The sequence below is a fragment of the Melozone crissalis genome, unplaced genomic scaffold (genome assembly GCF_028551555.1).
Source record: "Melozone crissalis strain CALT ecotype California unplaced genomic scaffold, PUWL_Pcris_2 ptg000027l_1, whole genome shotgun sequence".
In the NCBI taxonomy this organism is placed as follows: Eukaryota; Metazoa; Chordata; class Aves; order Passeriformes; family Passerellidae; genus Melozone; species Melozone crissalis.
This window is the reverse complement of record NW_026535805.1, coordinates 26,766,566-26,783,867: the sequence shown is the minus strand read 5'-3', so window position 1 is coordinate 26,783,867 and position 17,302 is coordinate 26,766,566. Positions and strand designations below refer to the sequence as shown.

The 17,302-nt window shown below is 37.3% G+C and overlaps 1 protein-coding gene across 1 annotated transcript in view; it reads left to right on the top strand.

Moving 5' to 3' along the window:
* The window catches only part of ARID4B (AT-rich interaction domain 4B), an 88,195-nt gene that overhangs the window by 58,666 nt on the left and 12,227 nt on the right, over positions 1–17,302 (top strand). Inside the window, exons 16-18 of the mRNA XM_054279482.1 lie at positions 701–873; positions 10,640–10,885; positions 17,193–17,277. Coding sequence (XP_054135457.1) covers positions 701–873; positions 10,640–10,885; positions 17,193–17,277 — 504 coding nt within the window. The remainder of the gene's footprint in view (positions 1–700; positions 874–10,639; positions 10,886–17,192; positions 17,278–17,302) is intronic.

Sequence of the window (17,302 nt, the reverse complement as noted above, 5' to 3'; positions counted from 1 at the left end):
ATCTGGGTAATGCATGCTCACAGCTAACTATATTGCTGATATTTTCATCATTCATTTAACTATGTAAATACTCATAATAATACTCATAAATACTGCTGTTACTTTTGTGTTCCAATGAAACCAGTGAAGCTCTACAAAGACCTGGGCCATATTATGTACACATGGTCTAATATAGTTTAGTGGTCCAGAGAAACAATTGTTTATAGCTTTTCACAATCCACTGTTGACTCAGTGGCTTTAGCAGAGGAAGTTCAGGGCCATAAACTGATGTGCTGCACTGTACAGGCCTTGGAGTTTGCTGTGGAAGCAGTGTGGCTCCTCAAGCCAGTGTGCAACACAGATGTAATGTGGGCTGGTATTCTCTGGGAGGAATTTCACACAGACCAGTACTGGTATTTCTGCATCCCAAATGGAAAATGCTTTGTGAAGTGTTTGTCTTTGGGATTGCTTTGCAGCCCAGGTCTAAGAGCTGCATGCCTATATCATTGTGATAAAACAAGCTAGGACCCTGGCTGCGACTTTCACCTGTTGGGATTAGCTTAAGACTTTCAAAAGGAAAAGCAGCAGAGATGCTGTAATTTTAGGACAAGCCTCACACTGTAGCATTGTCTTGCTCTTATGACTTCGGTGTGTTTTGTCTGCCTTTTCTTAAATCCTTTGTTTTCACCTTGTGAGTTGACTAAAGATTTTGTTGTCCTAGGGAAACAAAAAAAATTTGCCAGATTCTGTGTTTACTCAGCCTGATCAAGAAAAGGACTTAAATGTAATCAAAACTGAAGATGAAATCAAATTGGAGGATAAAGAGGAGGAGAAGATCAAAGAAATGGAAAATTCTACAGTAAATGCAGATGCTGAAGAAAAAGAAAAATCAGGGTAAGTTATGCTGTTTCTAATCAAATGAGACATAAGCGTTTTTTAAATTTCAGTCTTGTAATTTGAACTTCAAATCAGACATGCCTTTGTTAATTAGACTTGTATCTTCCAGAGACCAATGTGTTCATAACTTTGTTGTGGTTAGGCCATTGAAGTTCATTGATCTGTTTTTGAAGGAAAAGGCACCCTAAGCTTTATAGGTTCCAGGCCTAAATGTAAGCTGAGTGAGAGCAGAATATACAAAGCATAGGTCACTATCTGATTTAATACAAAAATATTGCAGTCATTGCCAGGAGTATTTTCATACTTGATTTTGGTACAAGTATAAGGCAAACTTGTGGTTTGCCACAAGCTTTTGCTTTTGGACAGGGGTGTGTAACATGGGAAAAGATGGAAGTACCTTGCGTCGCTCATTTAACAGCCTTGCTGTTGAATAGGCCTGGTACTGGCAGGAGTCTCTTGTGCAGACCTTCAGACAGGTGTTTTGAAAGTAGAAGATGGAAATAATAGGAATGCTGAGGGCCATCTAATCAGTGAGTTCTGTGTGAATAATTTGGTTCATGGAATGGGCAGGTTTTCCTGTTTCAGTGCAGGAAAATCTCACAAGTGTTTTTCAGCAGCCACACAAAAAAATTACAACCAGAATATAGTCCTCATTAATCCCCAGTGTGTTAACAATTTGTATTCTTACAATTAAAACTCTCATACATGATTTCTGGTATTAAGAACACAACAATTCCCCTTAGAGGTCACATAGATCACTTTTAATACAGTATTTGTCTTCAATAAAACCCAGTAACAGATGCTTAAGGGAGAAGCTGTTACAAGAGAGAAAGCAGATAATGACACTTCCTTATACTTTCACAGCAATCTGTTTATCAGGGATGTGTTGGGTTTTGTTGGGTTTTTTGTAGTTAATACCATCTGCTGCATGACCAGTAATTCCTTTGTTCATTCCAGCAATTTTGTTGATTAGTAGATCAGCTGTCTTGTCTTGATCTTCTGTGTAAATATTATTAGCTCTTAATGCTTCTTCTGGCCCATTAAAAATTGTGGCCAGAATGTCATGGTTAAGTTTATTAATTTCTAATTAATTGGTAGTAGTTATTTTATTTTAGATTTTGACTTTTTTAGTGGATTCTGGAATGATCCTTTTGTAAAAGCCTTTTGTCCTCCTGAATATTTTCAGTGAGATTTCATTGACAATTTCTGTTACTCAGAAATGCAGAATACAGAAAAACCAAGTTTACCTGAATTCAGTTGAAGAGCCTTTTCTTTATGGATATGATTTTGTTTGTGTCCTATGTAAACTTTTCTTTTTTAAAATACTAATTGCTGGGCTTTGTTGCATTTGCTATTTTTAATGTGAACTAGATGAGTTGTACTTTAACAGGTTTGCAAGATTTTCAGAATTATTAAAGACTGATTTTACAATGCTGCTTTCAAATATGGAGCTAAATAGATGGAAAACTTTGCAATGCTCAGAGAATAGCAGTTTTTAAAGTTCTCTAAATTCTGTATGTATGTGTGTCTGTTTGTGATGTTACTTTATGTTTATTTATATACCTGAAAAGTATGGTGGTTTCATGCTTACCAAGCTGCAGCAGTAAATGGTACATGAAAAGTTAAAAGCTGCATATGCTTTTCAGTAATCCTTTATTTTAATTTTTTTAAGTTGGGGTGTTTTTAATCCCAATTCATGTCAATTTGCATTATTTATTACATCAAAAATGTTATTAGTGTTCCTATTTTTTTATTTATGAAAACAACAAAAATCTGTAGAGAATTTCCTTTTAAGTTTTCCCAATTCACCTGATAGCAATTGAGTGAATTCTTTTCCCTCTGCTCCTCCTTACTCATCTCAGTGGAAAAGTCTTCCAACTAGTATTTTTGCTATCATGACTCATGGAAGATTGTAATGAGTTGCTTAGAATGGAAAGAATAACTCTAAAAAGAGGTGTAGGTGGAGATGTGGTCATTGCTGGGAGGTATGCTGTGTTTGAAGGGATAATTTAAATTACAATAGTTGAACGCTTATAGCAGGTAATTGTAAGTGTTTATAAGCAGTGTTACTGTAGTAGCACTGTTAGCATGATTACTTCTCCCTTTTGCTCTCTCAGATAGATAGGGAGTACAAAATGCACTTGTATCAGCTTTAAAGAGTTTTTAAAAATGTCACTGTCATCCTAAGTGCCAACATAAAGGCTTAAAGGAAATTTATGGGGCATTGTATTAAATGTTGTACTTCCCTATACCCAACTTCATGGATTAGAAGTGGCAGAACTTATACAAAGGTGGAAATACTGTGGTTGGAGTTCTTTGTTGAACTGAAATGCAAAATGAAAAGAGTCATTTTTAGATAGAATACTAATCACACACACCAGTACTTGAAATGTAATCAAAATAGATCAGTGTGAAATTCAGACTGAAATTTTGTTATTTGGTGTATTTAAAATGCCTTCCTATAATTTTTTTTTTAAGTTATGGACTATTTGTCCTTCACAGTCCTAACAAAATAGCTAAACAAATTAAATCTAATGTTATATTAGGCAAACTTTTAGAGTTTTCTCTTTGTGTTTATATCTGTAGGACTTTGGACATCTTCATGTAGCTTGTCTATAGACAGAAGGAACCATGAGGATAGTAAAACTTACGGGTTTCTTCTTGCTGACTTTCTTATGGGAGGACTGGATGTAATTCCCAGCTTCCAAATCTCAGGAAATACTGCTGGAAGCCAGGCTTGTTTATTTTCTCCAAGTTTTGTTTCTCAGTGCAATCCCATGCATCTCAGACTTGAGATTGCTACCACTTGAATTGTATGGTTCCACCTACACAGACTTTAACAATATGATGAAGAGGTAGAAAGGCTGAACTTTCTTTTCCTTTCTTCCCCAGAGTGCCAGTTTCTTGCCTGCTTGTGTATCTGTGAGCACTGAGAGTAGAGATTCAAAGAGCACTTTGCCCTTTATTCTGTACATGCTTCTCTTGTTAGCTTTTTTCCTATGTTTTTTTTTTTCCTGTGACTAGTGGAAGATAACTGTGCTCAATACAGGTTGTACAACTTGTGATCATTAAAACAAGTTTTAAAAAAAGCCACTAATGTGTCTGTCCCAGAGAGTCCTTTACAAAACTGATTTTGTAAATCATCCTTTTCCATAACATCCAAAAAATAGTAATACTTGGCCAATGAATAAAGAAGAAATTTCAAAATCTTTCTTCTTCAGAAGTTCCTACAAACTTGATGTTGTGGAAGTCAAATGTAGCAATGCATGGTTGGTGTGCTGTTCCCTTTGTAGCATCCAATAATATCAACTGTTTTAACTTGTTGAACACTTGAGTCAAAGTCAGCAAATGGGGAACAGAACTGTTTTTCTACACAATGAACAGTGTAGACAACTGAAAATGTTACAGGGAGATAGAGGTCAGGAGCCTAGTGGAGATTTTAGAAGGTATGGGTTTTTTAGTACAGGCTAATAAAATGACAGGTAAATCTTTAAAAATTTCATAGAAGGTGCAGTTTGGAAATGAAAGTGTAGGTTAATTGCTATACAACCAATATTAGTAAGATTTTTTTCCCCCAGATAGTTAATTCTATGTTTCTATGTTGGTTTTGAAGGTTTTTTTGAGAATTTTTTGTTGGTTTTGTCTTTTATTTTGGTTTTAACACTTTGCTCTGAGACACCTGGAACAGACCACTATCAATAACTTAATACTGAAATGAAAGTTTAAATGCTGAGAATCTGCGTAATTTTTGCTTCTCAACAAAAATTGGCAGCAGACTTATATATGGGTAATCTTTGGATTTTTGAGGTGCCTGGGCAAAATTCTTTTAGGAATCCAAATTCCAGTACATAGACATAGCAAGAGGTTTTGTTCTTGTATTTTTTTGTGGCTGAGGTGCTGCCTTAACACCAGGAAGGGCTGCCATCTCTGGATCTTACCTTGTTCTTGCTCATCAGACTCATTTTCACAAGCCCTTCTTTGGCCTTAGAAACTTCTTGAATTTATTTGTTTCTTGCTCTTGAAAATGGTTTAATTTTTTTTATTTTCTCGAAAGAATGCACGAACAATGTCCTTAAGGAATTTAAGAAACCTAAACACTTCTGGTTGTCTGATACTGATGGTTTAGGTCTTTATGGTGTGGTTTTCTGGTAGCTGGTATATCATGTTTTGACAATATCATAAGGTGAAAATGCTTAACATTTAGTCTTTGGTTTAATTCTGTTTAAGACTATCAGCCATTCATTCACGTGCAAGGGAAAAATCTTAATCTTAAAGCTGTTAACATGCATCTTTCATGCAGTAGTAACATTTTCCCTCCTGTAAGCAGTAGGAGGGGACTAGGAATAAAAAAACAGTAGTTGGAAACTAAGTCAAGATGGGCATGGTTTCATGTGAAGGATTTTACTGAGGGGTATTGCCCCTGTGGAGTACGAGATCTACTTGCTGTGCCTGTGCTGCTGCTGAAACTTTCTGTACAAGAGTTAAATTTTCTGATAACACCTGTTAGGGATTTTCTGAAAGCAGTTTACAGTGGGCTTATATAATAGTCAGAAGCTTCATTTCATGTATGGGAGAAAGACATTGTTAGAGACAATATTTTCTTCAGGTCCTTATCTCTTGAAATGACGCATCATTGTGGTGGTGGATCTGAAATGGTAGCAAGAAGGTTAGAATCTTTTGGAGTGTAGAATATTTGATATAAAAGGCATATCTCTTAACTTCTGAAGAGTTGAGAACTATATATATTGAGATAGCTTTCTCCAGTTGAATTCGAATTTATGTGGAATTGATTAGCTTGGGAGAATGGAGAACAATGTGCCATGTTCAGTGCTTGTGTAGTGTAAACATATGCTCAGAATTTTAAACTGTTGGTGTGTATGCTAAAGGAAAATGCCTATAAGAACCATACTTAGTAGTTTTATTTATAGGAATATATTTCAGTGCTCTTATTTGTGATGTGTGTTCTCTTATGTATTTCAACTGGCTTTGTATGAGGAAATAAGTTCATTGCATAGTCATGTTTTCAGAAACAGTCTAATTGATTGTTTTTTCTTAATATAGAATCCAGACTGATACATACATACATGTAATGACTGCTTTTGATAAAGCAATAAGCTGCAGATGACACAATAATGAAGTGTAGAGTGGCAGTGTAAGTGTACTGGCTCTTTGTATTGAATGGAAGGGAGACATCTGATTTGGGAAAAGTGGTTCTGCCATCATATTTTACACAGCAAATGGTCACTGTGTAGGTTATTAACCATGGTGACTGTCACCAAGGCTTACATGTGTGGGAGAGTCTTTAAACACTCATCAGATACTGGATGCTTCCAAGGCGAATGTGAACCAGTGCTGTAAAACAGGAAGGGCTGTACTCTTCAGTCAGACTTTGGAACCACTTTTTATCCTTTTGATGAATGTTTCAGCACGTGGCTGAGTGATGAGAAGTGATCGTGTGAGGTCCTGTCACCTGTCTGGCAGCAGAGGAGCACGCTGGTCACAGCCAACGTGCTGCATGATTGAAGTGGACTGTGCTACGCTCAGGTGTGACTCAGATCAAGGCAGTGCCTTCCCCTTGCCTTGGGACAAGGGACCCCAACTGCATTTATTCCAACTTTCTGTGCGCAGACAGAAGTCCCTGGGACTTCTATTTTCAGATTTTCATTGTAACTTCAGAGGTGCTGTGGTTCAACCCAACTGGCAGTCATGTACCATACAACCACTGGCTCTCTCCTCCCACCCTGGTGCATCCAAAACAGAGCACTGTGCTACCAAGGAGAGAAAATCTCTATCCCAGCCAAAACCAGACCAAGAGGGAAGACAAATACTGGTGATTTTTGGAGATGTGTTATTTTGTGGAATTAAAGATGAGATTCCATTATCATGGTGTGAGTAAAGGTTTCAGTGATCTCTCTGCCTTAAAACTTAAGGTCACTTGGTGACCTGAAGTCACCATCACATCTGTGATTGGCAATTTGAAAAGAGACTGGACATCTTTCAGCTCTGTATTATGAGAAGTAGAGGTTAAATTATGCTCTAGGATGAGAAAAGGGAAAAAAATAAGCAGGAAACAAAAATAGAAGCTAATTCCTAATCTTGAAGTATCAATTATACTAGAGTTTATTTCTGCTAGTGATTCAATTAACTGTAATGACTTAATTAAGCCAATAATTGAAATAATATTGCTTCCTCAAATTTTAGAATAACCCCTGAAAAAATAATCTTGCATGTGCCACCTCACCTGCTGTGTGTACCAGTTTGGTGCATCAGGGGAAGTGTACTGGAGTAGGGGTAGGTTTGCTGCAAAACAGGAATTCTGGGAGGCAGATGTAATGTTGCAAATCACACTGTTTTCATAGGTTTCACCTGGGCTTTGTAACAGCTCGTGTTTAGTGCCAGAGAATGTGGGCTGAAGGAGATTTGCATGATGCTGCATTTTCTTGAGTGGTGTGAGAGCAGCAGTGTTTCATTTGATAACCACGTCCGGTTGTTAATACACTTAATCATGGGCTTGTTGGTGTTAAATCTTTATATTGACTGAGAGTGACCTACTGTGTGTGGTTTTAGCCTTTTGAGGATGTTGCCTTGTCCTTTGACACTAATGATAAGCAATATTTGTATGTTCTAAATATTTTAATGGGTTTTCTTTATTAACAAATAGTTTTGCATTTTCATTCATTCATTTCTTGCTTCTGAATGTTTATGTTCCCAGTCCTTGTGAGATGGGGTGAGGGTATTCTTTTTAGTCTGTGGTTGTAATTTGTAGTGCCTTTGAGTCCTGATAAGCTTTCTGGATTCAGGAACAGAGTTACACTTGTAACTCTGGATAACTTTGGATTCAGGAACAGAGTTACACTTGTATTGCTGTGTCTCCTGTACATCTGCTGCTGCCTTGTTTCATCAGCTGCCTCTGGGGTTGTTCAAATTGTTGCAGCTTTGTGATAGATACTGCTTGGTACTGGTTTTAAGTTGACAATTACTGTCTGCTGCCAAGAGGTTTGTTTCTTTTTTCTTTTCTCTTTTTTTGCCCTTCCCCCAAATGGGATTTTGACTAAACAGCATTGAAGAAAATCCAATGATCTCACGCATACATACATGGACTAATGAAGTTATGACTGTGCATACTGGATGCCTACAATCACAATTTCCTCTTAGAAACCTCACTTTTGTGGCAGTCACAGCTTCTCCTTTGTCTGCACTGCCAGATTTGAACTATTTATGGCATTATAAGACAATATCTTCCATGCAACTGTTGGTATGTGTTCTTGGGTTTTGTGTTGGGGTTTTTTTGTTGCTTTTTTGTTCCAGGAGCTCTATGAGTGTGTTGGATTTTTCTGCTCCAAAATGATGAACGTTCTTTGCTTCTGTTTGGTTTCCAAAAACCTCAAGCCTATGATTGCTAACCAAGTCACTCCTTAGAATGCTTTTTAATTGCAGCCATCTCTGCTGCCATTTTGCTTTTGCTTCCTGACATGCCCTCCACCTATGTTCAGCCTGCTGTTCCCATCTCCTTGACCATCCAAGTTACTCACTGTGATGGTTTCACACATCTCTTCCAGAAGGAACCAATTTCTGGTATTTTCATGGAATCTTTGTAGGATGTGTTGGGACACCAAGATGGGAGAGGCTCCAAATTTGTTCAGCTTTCGAAAAGCCACTGGCACCATAATTACCAGTGTCTGGAAAACCCTGAATCTCCAGCATAGGCATACTTTACTTTGCAGACAGCATTTAAGGATTGTGCCCCTAGATCTTGGAGATAAAAAAGTAGAAAGGCAGAATTCGGTTCACTGCAGTTTTGAAGTGTACTTAGTAAAGGAAAATCAAAAGCTCTTCTTGTTCTTGGAGTAGTGGTAGCTCTGCTTCTGATCCCATTTTTTAAACTTTTGTATTATAATACTTGTTGTACTGAAATTGGCTAGTGGTTTTTGTTTAGTGCAGCAGAGAGTATAACTTAATTTAAATTATTAGTTGGTGCTTTTTGTTGTTAGCTGTGGAGTTCTATTCAGGGATTTTTCATCTGAATCTTTGGGCACCTTTTTTTCCAGATTTCCTTGGGGAGTAAATTTTGCCATAAGTGAGCTTTCAAAGCTTGTTTGTTCATGTTGCATTTTTAACCCTGACGGTTTTAACTTCACTAGCAAAGTGGTTCACTGAAAGTATATAGTTCTCTATCTGTCTGTCTGTCTGTCTATATATCTCCTGGAAGGCTGAGACTTTGTGTGTGTGTATATTTATACTTATACATACATATATACATAAAAAATAAAATTAAAATATTGGCCTTCTAGAATTATACTGTACAGTTCATGCCATATATACATGAATAGATATGTCTTCTGGGACTTGGTGTACTAGACAAATATGGATTTTTTTAGCCTTTGTCTCAGTGTGTATGCACATGTGTGTATATACATATATGTATTTGTATATTTAGTGTGTCTCTGCATATATATATATATATATGTGACAACATTCATTTCTGAAGTAATTTTATTAAATCAGTGTGGTTATACTACAGTTGAATTTAGCATATTGTCCTGAATTACCTTTTGCCAGCTCATTAGGTAGTAATACTGCAGTTTTACTTCTGCAAAGGAGCACCTTTTGCAGAGAGAAGGTAGCTTGGCTTATCTGAGTATTTTCTACTGAAAATGTTATGGAAAGGTTTAGATTATTAATACAGACTTCTCTGTTTGTAAGCTTAACTAAAATACTGGTGTGAATCAGACTTGGAGCTTATGTTCTCTCTTATCCAGATATCCAAACATACCTGTTCCATCTATCAGGTTTTTTGATTATTGGCAGTCTGCAGTTGTTGTGAATTTAGTTAGCAACTGAGTCTGTTCTGTGTTGCACAGAGTGTGTGATTAGAATGGTGCAAGGGCCAATAATGCTGCTTTATAAGTCTAATTAAGATTAGAAGGTTTTTCCCCCATTAACTTCTTTAATCTAGTCTGCCTCTTTAAGCTGATTGCAGATAATTTTCAGATAACTGAGCAGCCTGTAGCTACCATTGACTGAAACTAGCAAGATTTGTAGGTTCTTACTGCTTCTGAAAATTGGTCCAAAATATCTAAAAATGTGTTCAAAATAAGCTTACTTCTGAAAGCAGTGAACACCTGCCTGTGTATTTATATAGTAATTAAATGCAAGTTTGACATATTTAGAATACTTTTGGTGTAATTGGCAAGGAGTGACAAGGTCATAAATTAGCACAGATTGTTTAATTTGCTAATACAGTCACATAAGGTGCTGGGGTTTTTTTTTGTCCAAAATCTGGTTATGGACACAGTAATTTCAAGCCGTTCAGATAGAGTTCATGTGTTGTAATAAAAGAATGGTTTTTTTTGAGAAGCAAGTTTCAAGAAGCATTTGTAAAACTTGTAGGTTAAAAAAGGGAATTTAGGAAATTTTCTCTATATTGAAAAGAACTAATTTTTAGGTGGGAAAATTATATTTAAACAAAGAGACTGCATGCAAGAATCATATAAAGATGAGTTTGAACAACTTCTACTCATAAAGATTTTGATGAATTTTTTTTCTTTGAGTCACTTTTGCACCTTACAGTCACTGGATTTGGTGTGTGTTGCTATATCCTATTTTGCTGATATTACTCAGCTGTAGTACAGTTTCTCATATTTGGAGCCTCCTGTTTCCCACTCTCTAATGCATCCACAATATTTATCAATATATGTGGTTTGGAACTGAAAAGCTTATGAAGTATCTCATATTAACTCTACAATTTTTTAAACCTTTCAAGAGATGACACGAATAAGGAAGAAGATGAAGATGAAGAAGAAGCAGAGGAGGAGGAAGAGGAGGAGGAGGAAGAAGACAACAATAACAATGAGGAAGAAGAGTTTGAATGCTATCCACCAGGCATGAAAGTCCAAGTGCGGTATGGAAGAGGGAAAAATCAAAAAATGTATGAAGCTAGTATTAAAGATTCTGACATCGAAGGTGGAGAAGTCCTTTACTTGGTGCACTACTGTGGATGGAACGTGAGGTAACTTGAGTTTTAGTTAGTGATTACTTCTTGAATTACTTCTCAAATACACTTATGAATTTTAAAAACTAAAGTAATAGACATCTGGAGTCCTAAACTTTCAGTATTGGTGTTCTGTGAAGGTCATTGTACTGTATGAAATTAGATTTTTAACACTATATAAATGCAGGGCTTTAGTTACTTTGAAAATCATCTTAAAATCACTTGTTCAAAGAAGGCTTCATTTGTTCCCCATCTTACTTTTAGATCTTCCCATGCAAGTGATACATCTCTCTTTTCAGGTTCCTCCTCTGGCTCTCTTAAGCCGATTTTCTCTGATTCAGTATTTGAGTAGTGCATTTAGCTGAGGGAGCTCACTCTTGTCAGGGAAGCACAGCAACAGCACCCTGTTGCTGGTGTACAGGATATTTCACTGGAAAGCAACAAGATTCTTAGTGGCAAATAAGTGCACAGCAAGTAACTGCATTTCATCTGATCTTATATCTATCTGCCCTACCCCACCTCCTCCCCAGCCAGACTCTTCTTAGCCTAGTGGCTTCTTATGCTTTCTTTAATACAAGTGGGAGCATATGGGGTTTTTTGTCTTTAGTCTAGCATTAATAGAAATAAGTTGAAGTATTTCTGTTGCTATTTCGGACATTGTTTTTGCTATTTAAAACTTGAAGCAACTTTGAAAACAATGGAGAAAACGAAAATTTTTTAGCGGCTTATAAACATGTCTGCTCCTTTCCTCAGTTTCCATATAATTGCTCATTGTCCTTAAATATTACCTTTTAAACTTTATTACTGTCTGTAAAAAAAACCTACAAGTCTGAGACAAGTCTGAGGTACTTTTTTCTTATTTTTCCTTTTCTGGGAAAGCTGAGGTTCTCATAACCTTCATCTGTCATCCTGCCTCAGGCCAAGAGGGCAGGACAAATGCCATTTATTCAGTTCTAGCAAGATCTGCTAGCAAAGGTAACAGAGAAGTGCAGTGCTTCTGTTGCTGCCTTGAATTCACCTCTTTGCATCAAGGCCTGGTGATTTCCAGGTGCTGCTGCCGAGGAGGAATCTCGCTCTTGCCAGTTTCGGTACCGATCTTCTGTAGAATTTTGATCTACATTGATCTACAGGAATAGGATCTGACATAAATTGTGCTCAGACAACATCTGTTAGCATAGTGGGCTGTGAAGTCACGAGATGAGGGGAGATGCCGCCTGCTCAAGGTGGGAGCTGGGGTGTGACTTGCATTCTGGTCCAGTTCTTATTGAGGAGGACTCCCTTGGAGTGCAGTTTGCCGAAATTTTCATCCTACTCACTGAAGACTACTGTGTGTACAGTTCCAAGAGGTTTCTTGCTTTTAAACTCTTGTTTTGGAATTCACGTGTAAGCATAGAAGTTATTTTTCTTTGGAGCAAATATCATGCCGTTATCCGTGCTGTGAGGTGAGATGATGAGAATTTTACTTGAGCAGTTCTGCTTCAAATCTGAAGAAATGAGAAGTCAGAAATGAGTCTTCTTCACCTTGGAGATTCCAGCACCCCAGTTCTTGAAGGAGAAATCAAGATTCTAAATTTTTAACGCTGCATTTTAAGCACATCTGCAGATTGATGTCAGAGGCATTATTTCTGTGACTAGGATATGTTTGACAATAAAAGCACTTTCAGTTAACTTGAACTCATTTGAGAAGTAAGGAGTGTTGATTGTTTGGTCTTTCTGGCAGCAGGACTTGAGTTTATATTTTTACCTGGTTTTCAAAAGAGCCCTTTGGAAAGGTCTGGGGGGGAGTAGGATTCTTCACTGAAAAATACATCAGTGATTAAGGTTTAGCTGTGGGACTGTGCATGGACTCTGCTAAATGTGGCAATTTTTTTTTCATTCATGTAAAATTACTTAAATTTATGGATTTGACAGATAGAGTGTGTAAGCTTTAGCCAGCATCTAAACACTTTGACAGTAGTATTGTGAGGATTAGTCTTGTAGGCTGTAACAGCTTGATTTGGCTTTCAGTAAGTGACAACCTGGAAAAGCAACTGCCTTAGCTGGGTAGGAAGCAATTCCCTCCTCTCCTTATTCATTGTAGATTACTTAGCAGGGACAAATACTCTGTGTACAGTAAGGGGATGTACTGAACTAGGATTTGCTCATCATCCAGAGTTTTTTTAATTCTGTCATTCTTCTGCTCCTTAAAGTTGACTTTCCTATTTCCCCTTTTGGTCAGGTATGCCATTTAATGGCCTGTTCTTTAAACTCATAAGTTGGAACAGAAATCCTAAATAGCTACTAATGGTTCTTATCACAAGATAATTACAGTATCAGTCTGGAATTCAGAATAACTGTTTGTGTGGGCATGCTCATATTCCTTAGGGTACTTGGAATGATGTTGGGTAAACTTGATACTCATCCTCATTAGTTGGTATTCTTTTTAAATGCTCTGGAATAGTGACATTAAGAACTGCGGAACTTTTTTTTTTTTAAGAGTAAATAGAAAGTGGAGAAGCTGTACAGCATTATGGTAAAGGATCTTGTTGTTACCTTCTGAGATTCAGGTGATGTGTGTGCCTGATAAAGGTCTCTGAATGGTAGTGTTCAGTGGACTTGTAGTCAAAGGGAATGGTAGAAATCTCTACCCTATTAGAGGGACCTGTTTATGTTTCCACATATTACCAGAAAAGCAGAGAAATACAGAGAAACTTCTTCTGACAAACCAGTGATGTTCTGAATTACGTGTAATACATATTTGCTTTATATGTGACTTAAACTTCTTTGTGGCTTATGGTGCCAGTTCCTTCTGTTGTAATTTTAATCTTCAGCTCCCAGTGCAAAGAGCAGTTCATTGTGTGTTTGAGGTGACTTTCTTCTGCAGTGTATTCCCAGTAATTAGAGGGTGCATATTTAAAAAGCATTTAGATTGATGAAACTGTGTGTCATTATGGTACAATATCACAAAACATGTTATTCTTGAATGTTTCAAATGTTTAAAGCTAAGACTTATTATTTTCAACATTTCTTTCCTTCAGAAGTCTGCATGTGAAAATACTGATTTCTGTCTAAGTTTTTTGAAAGATTATTTCATATGAAAATTTTCTACTTTGCTGTCAACCACTGAAATTAAATGTGCAGCAAAGTTTCTGGTCTTGGAGAGTAATGAGGGGCAAGGAAGGGATTATTAAAAAAAAAAACGAAAAAGAAATTAGGCAAGCTAGAATCACCATCTAATATCTCAGTATTTAAGTATCAGACTAGTTTTTCTCATTTCTTTGATCACAGAAAAAAAAAAATAGTTCTCCCCTTTTAGCAGCTACAGGTAGTATACCGGACTTTTTCAGTGAATTTGCCAAGACTTGCTATCTCGTTGAGGTCACTTGTCCTTCTGAGAAAAGGGCTACCTTTGCTACTATAATTCTAGTCTGGACACGTGTGCTTTCTTCCTTGTTTCTCCTCTAGTACTGGTGTGGAAGATCGACTGTGCAGTCTCTGAGTGTGTGTTGTGGTGCATTTTATCTTGCAAGTAGTGCCTGTGAATGTAACAGTATCAGTACATACTCTGATGCAAGGTGCTCTTCCTTATCTTCATTTTGGTAAGGCAAGGGGATTTTCTTTATGAAAGCATTCCAGGATTTCAAATGAAGCCTGGTTTAAAAAAATAAGTAAATAATAATTTCTTATTAAATCCCCCGTCTTGATTTTCAAAGACCTCTGTGTCACCTCTTTTAGGAGCAGCTCCCCATATTTTCTCCTTCCTCCCCACTCTCATCTGCCCACTTTAGGGTGGTGAGGCAAGTACATGTGAAAGACAGCACTGCAGTAAAACAACTCAGGTTCTCTGAAAGTACATGCTTCTTGTAATGAGAGCTGGAGAACTTCTTTGCTAATATTTTTGGGTTAATTTTGTTTTGTGAACAGACTGCCCAAAGTAAGATTAGTGATGAAGTAAGTGTTCATATGTTAGCAGGTGCAGTTCTGAAAAGAGGCTCAAGTCTGAGTCACACACCCCATTTTAGATGCAGCTTTCAGGGTGCTTCTCTGTCTTGCAGGGGAGGAGAATGTAATTTGGGGTCAGGTTGTCAGCTGTGGCTTGGAATGTATCTTTTTTGCAGGACCTGTTTGAGCCTGGGGTCCAGTTTAGGTTTAGACAAACCATATGTATCTGATATGTGAGTAGTGAAAGGAGCTGTGTGATGCAGAGGTGTGAAGTGTGGGGCAGCTGAGTCCCTGGAGAAGATGGGAGATTTCTGTGGCCTCCTTGCAGGGTCTGCCTGCTGGTTTGGGTGCAGTCAGGAGTAAAGCAGGATGTGCTCTGTCCAGCAATGTGACTGTCACACACTGGTGTTCCAATTTGTGCTGCTTGAGATGAGCGCTTGCATGACCACTGTTTCTAGTCCGTGATGTTTAGGACTCTGTGGCATGGAGAGCTGTTCTCTTCAGATGCTGCACTTCTCTCCTTTGGTTCAGTGAGCCCCCATGTCTGTCAGCTCTTGCCCCAGCAGGCACTGCAGTTGCTGTGAATCTCAGACAGTGTGGGCTGTGCACAGACTTTGCATAGGAGGAAGATTAATTTCTTATTGGAGATGCATAAGAATGAGTGAATACAAATTTGGTATTCTAGCAATGTGGTTGAGGCAGAAAGGACGCTGTCAGAATCCTCACTTTTCACCATGTGTCAGGTGAAAAGTGAGGATTCTTTTGTCAGGTCCTAGTGCTGTTTTCCTGCATGTATTTAGATCTCATAAAATACTCCTGCATTTCCCTGGGTCACAAAGTCCATTTGGCAGGCACTTCATGGTATTCCTTGGGCAAAACATGTATTTGTCTTGAAGAAAGATTGCTTCAAATAAGATTTCCCAGTCTTACAGAATATGGGATTTTTCCATATGGGCAAGTACTCTGCAGAATTGTATTTCAGTTTTGAACCTGTTTACTGACATCTCACCTGCTAATGACAGTGTAACAGTACAATGGCAGTGGTGTCTGCAGCAGTGTAGGCAGTCTTGGTATATCATAGTCTGCATGGTCTGCTGTGAGATTTTGTGGATTTTATTGTCACCTAGAGCTGAAAAAGCAGAAAAAAATTGTTTTGGAAAGCTGTGTTTCAGACTGCTGCTACTTCATTTTTCACCCATTATTATGTCACATTTAAGTTAGTAGAATACAGTATTTAGCTTCTGAAATCTCTTGTATAGATCATAACTTATAATATGTAGGAAAGCATATTGGAAACTTGCATGTTTCTCCCTAAATATCTTTAATTTATGTCAATACTGTGAATATAATTGACAGTGGTTGCAAAGAAGCTGAATTAGGACTGTGTCAGTAGTCATGTATCAAAATTATGATCAAATAAGCCCAGCTGGAAAGCCAGCATGGTGATTGTGCTCAACTCCATCTTGTACGAGTTTTTGGGTTTTTAAAGTTGATTTTTTCCCCTCTATTTTTATGTTTACCTAGGAGGTTCAAAATTTGTTTATATGTACATTCAGGTCAAAGTTAATACCAACTAATTTTTAACTGAACTGTTTGTTATGCATATGGTTCTTGATTTTACAGTTTAAGTAGTAAAGCAGCTTATTGTTATCAGGAGGAAAAAAAAACTTTAAATGACTCTTGACTTTTTCAGAAATACACAATCTGGCAAGCCCAGTACCATAGTTACAGTCTGTTCTTACTAAGAATGTACTTCTTTGGTCTTGGATTTGTACTTAACAGGTCCAGTCTTGAATAACAAGATGCCTGTTGTTAATAACTTGGTGCTATTTAGTATATTTTTGTCTTGCATTACTCTGGTGCTAAGTGGAAACCTTTAACAGAAGGGGAACTGAAAAATGTCCCTGTGATGTCAGTGACTCAAAGCTGGTGACTCCAAAGGGTTACTCACTCCAGATAACTTTTTGCAGTCACTCAGGATCAAAAGAGTTTATTTTTATTAACTGGTCACATTTTATGTAGATGAAAGGATTTATTTTGTTATTTTATTTTATTGTTGTTTATTTCATTGTTAAGGTTTTACAGTGTATAAATAGGAATATACCTTTTAGAGGTCAGTACAGATTTCTCATTCATGTAGTTTTTTTACCTGCATACAGGGATTACTGCTGTTCTGTGCAGACTGGAAAATAGGTTTTGCATTTACCCCTCAGTGTAAAAAGACATTAATCCTCTGAACCTTCGCTGAAACTTCACAGACTTGAGAATTCCACAAATTACCTGATTCAAATTCCAATTCTGTTTTTATATGGCTGCTAATTCTGTTTTTCCTCAGTTAAATTTCTACTGTGATGTGATTATCTGCTTAAAATGATAAATGTGTACGATTTCTTTTTCTCTTTAGGTACGATGAGTGGATAAAGGCAGACAAGATAGTGAGACCAGCTGACAAAAATGTACCAAAAATTAAGCATCGAAAGAAAATAAAGGTAGTTTTTCTCCCTTTTCTCTCTT